At 47.3% G+C, this 4,109-nt stretch overlaps 1 protein-coding gene across 1 annotated transcript; it reads left to right on the top strand.

Moving 5' to 3' along the window:
* The first annotated feature begins 2,177 nt into the window (after window positions 1-2,177).
* KCNE5 (potassium voltage-gated channel subfamily E regulatory subunit 5) lies at window positions 2,178-2,608 on the top strand. Its single transcript, XM_006927052.1, is given in 2 exon segments — window positions 2,178-2,241; window positions 2,244-2,608. Coding segments are annotated over 2 exon segments (429 nt in total).
* Window positions 2,609-4,109: the final 1,501 nt, after the last annotated feature.

Genomic DNA, 4,109 nt, shown 5'->3' with positions numbered 1-4,109 from the left:
TCAAATTCATCCTTGAGGTCAAAGATGAAATCAGAGCAGAGCCCCTTGAATTTGGCCAAGAGGTTGTTACTGAACTTACTCAGAGGGTTTGTCAGAAAGCGCTGGACTCTAGAATGTTCCAGGGAAGGGAGGGGTGGGGAAATAAAGGCAGCTCATGGATATCACCTGTGTGACAAGAGTAATGTATTAAGACTGAGAAGAGCAATGTCAAACTATCATTCTAGTCCTGCTACTTAACTACTTGAATTATTTTCTCTTCTGGAAATGGCAATAATCCTACTAGCTCATAAGGCTGTTGAACTATAATACAAGTTTAAATGATTATTTTTAACACGTTTATTCATTCAGTTAATCATTTACTCAACAAATATTTATTGATTAAGCGATTATTTTTATACTTCAATGAAGGAGCTTCTTCCTCCTTCTCCACCCTCCCCCCCTCCAAAAAAAAAACCTTAGAGATTTCTAGACATATTTTAACAGATAACAGGAGTCTTTTAGCTTAACAGTGCTGTCCCTAGGTTGGTACTTACTTGAGACTTCTTAGCTGTGCCACCTGCCATTTGTCATGCCAAGTCATTTTTAACATTCTTTCCTGAGTCCTTCTGAAGCAAAGACATTGAGGCAAGGTGATTAGGAGAGAGCCAGTGGTCAGAGTCAAATGGAATGTCTCTGAGACCTGTGTAGAGGGTGTAACTGCAAGGAAGGCTCTGTTTGAAAGCCCTTTGTGCCAACCACACTCCAGCAACAGAAAGCTGCAGCCCCCGAGGGGGTGGTAGGCAGAGGCACCAGAAAACCTTTCTTTTTCGACCATGTCCCCTGCAGACTGAATGGCCCCTGGGCCAAATGGTCTTGAACAGGCAGCTCGATTTTCAAGGGCACACACTTTTCTTTCATTCTTTCTATTCTCACTTGGCAACCACTTACAACCAGACCTGACCAGTACTACCTTATTTTTCTTTTCTACTCACTGTGTACAAATCAATCCTTTGAAAACTTTTCTTTTGTGAAGCTGAGTCTGTTTCAAGTTTGACATACTATGGATTGATCTTTGTCTTAGTGCCTTGTTTTATTTCCCCTAAAAGAAGATGCCCTATGAGAAAATGGCTGCCCCAGAAGCCAGCAGGGCCTACACCTGTTATTAAGCTCTGGAAAGTCACAGAGCTGGGTGCTGGCTAAACTGGATAATGGTGGTGAGGGGCTGGGGTGAGGGGACCATATTTTCTAGAACTGGCACTTCTCAGACACTGAGACATCTAGAGAGTATGGTTAAAGGGCCTTTTTAAGGTTTCTATTCCTTTTAATAGAAGAACTTGGTTTCATTTCGAAGAAGATGGCTTACGTAAGGGAAATGGGGTCACATTATGGATGGTACACTCACATGCTAAGATGTGTGGGCACATCTATAAATGTGACAGGACAGCAGAGTTGGAGTACTTCCAAGGAGGCTGGTACATTATCATAAACCTTTTTGGAAGACTAGAGAGTCCTACTCTGCTTTGGTCTTCTTGCAAGTGCAGACCACTCAGCCACAAAATTTGGTCTGAGCATCTTCTGAGTAAGATGCTTTCCTTGGTCAGAGGAAGAAATGAGGGCTAAATAGCTAGGCTAGGGTCTTTGTCTAAGAGTAATTGCCATAAGATGAGGGCAAGAGGTCTCGGCTGCTACTTTACTAAAGAGCTGACCGAACCTCAGGGAAAAGCCTGCCTTGGGGGGCCAGATGCTGTATCTCTGCCAAAGCCAGGCCTGTAGGCCAGGTGGCCAGAACTTGGAAGGGACTCTATTTCGCAGCCCAGGGTCCAAGCTTGGCCTCAGCAAGCTGCCTGGTCAGCCTCTGCTGCCTGAGGCCTCGAGCATTCTGAGCCCCCGCCCCTTCCACCACTCTCCCTGCCTCTCGCTCCCTCCCCTTCTCCTCCTTCCATCAGCGATCCCCTTTCCCTGGAGCAGCGAGACAGCCGGAGCCTGGGAAGAGGAGGCTTCGGGCGGGAGGGGGCGTGATGGGAAAGGGAAGGAGGGGCAAGGGTGCTGGGATAAGGAGGCTGGGGCGGCGGGCGCCTCCCAGCCATTGCATGGCCCGCCAGAGACCTGGGTGCTACCGCTGTCGCTTGCTTGCTTCCTCTCACCCAAGGAGAAAGGTAAGCAGCGTCCTGGAGCCTCCGTGTCACTCCCTGACAGCTATGAACTGCAGCGAGAGCCAGCGGCTGCGAACCCTCCTGAGCCGCCTGCTGCTTGAGCTGCACCACCGGGCAACATCAGTGGCCTGGGCGCCGGCCCCAGCCCAAGCATGGGCATGGGGGTCGTGCCTAACCCCTCCGTGGGCCGCGAGGTGACCAGCATCAAGGGTGATGACGCCTATCTCTACATCCTGTTCATCATGATCCTCAATGCCTGCCTGGTCGGAGGCCTCATCCTGGTCTACAACCTCTCGCGCAAGCTCGTCGAGGCCAAGGATGAACCGTCCCAGGCCTGTGCCGAGCACCAGTGGGTCGCGAGTGGCACCCTGGCCGCTGCTGACGCCGAAACTGCCACTGGTTCGCCGGCAGAGGGCCGCCACAAGCTCGCTCCCAGAGGGCTCTCCTCCCTCACCCAGGGCACCGAGGGAGTCTAGAACCACAGCCCCAGCTCTCTCGCGCTCTCCTCATCTCGCTTATTCCTGGGCGCAGCCATACCTTTTATTTTCAACCCCTTTCCAGGGTTTGCTTCACCTTTGGCCCAAACAGTGATGAGAGGCTAGGAGACCTATTCTCCCTGCCAGTTTCTTCTTCCTTTTCCCCATGCCTCTACCCCGCACCTCACACATCCAACTGCACTAAACTGCCTCTGCTCTCTTGTCTTCAGACAGCCTTGACTCCAATCTTTAGCCGTCTGGGAACTGAATCCAATACATCTAACACTTGGCATTGAACTGAAGCAGTGAGGTCTGTCAGAACTCCGAGCTGTCTAACTGGCAGCTGCTCCAGGGGCTGCCAGAGACTGCTCACTCTGCAGAGCCAACAGGCCTGCCATCACTGCCATGCCTGCTGCAGCAGCTCCAGCTTCCTGTTGCCTTAGGGACAGAGACAAAGAAAATGAAGCATCTTCAGAGATCATTTCGCTTCCTCCCTCCCTCTTTCAGCAGAGAGCTAGCAGGACACTAGGACCAATCTGTGAGATAGAATGGACTTAATGGAGACTGAAGTGGGGGTCACGAAGGGGAGGGGAAGACCTATGAGCCCAACTGTATGGATTTTTTGCATCCAGCTGTTGCTCCAAAGGTAACTTGCCTGATTTTTAGTAGTTTTGCCATCCATCTTCCGCCATGGGTAACCATTGCTGGGTGTATCACCCCGATACCTTCAAATGCCTCTCCTATATAGATTCAGTTGTTACGGCAGCTGTCTGCTTCATCAATGGAACACAAAGCTCAGATGTCCCCTACTCTGTAACCTGGGGAATGTCTAAGGCGGGTAATAAAGGTTGTTTAAACAATAACCTAAGACTTCTCTCAAAGAGTACAATATAGAGAAGGAATCTTTTGCTTTTAGAAATGATGTTTAGATTTAGAGGGGGGGGATTGTGGTGATATTTATATCTACATATCCAATTCCGATAGGATATTTTGTGGGTGAAGAAAAGTTTTATATGGCTAAATGGGTTATTTTTTCAAGTGTTTTAAAAGTTATAATTGCTTTATTACTTCTTTTTTTCCCCTCAATTATGAAGCACTTTCAAATATCACTAAGCTAAATAAGGATTTCCCACTTCTCTTTTGCAGTGTTTCAGGATAATTAAAAAAAACAAAAAACAAAAAAACTCTTATACTATCATTATCAGCTATTATCAAAGTTAATTTTTAGAAGCCACCTTCATAAATTGCTCAAAGAAGTAGCAATTATTAAAAGAGAAAAAGCTACTAAATAGTGTAAATCTTAGGTCAGAGGGAAGATGCTTGAACTAAGCAATCTCAATCAATGATGGGTACAGTTAGAGGTGTATATTTATTGATTTATTTTCCCTGTCTCAGGAAGTTCATCACTTGATTATGGCTATTTGGGCTTAATCAAACACACGTAAAATCACCTCTTAGCATTAAGCTAACTAGCTTAAATATAGCTGGTTTCTCAGTAATA

The sequence above is a fragment of the Pteropus alecto genome, unplaced genomic scaffold (assembly GCF_000325575.1).
Source record: "Pteropus alecto unplaced genomic scaffold, ASM32557v1 scaffold589, whole genome shotgun sequence".
Classification (NCBI taxonomy): Eukaryota; Metazoa; Chordata; class Mammalia; order Chiroptera; family Pteropodidae; genus Pteropus; species Pteropus alecto.
The sequence above is the reverse complement of the archived record's forward strand: the minus strand, read 5'-3'. Positions and strand labels throughout refer to the sequence as shown.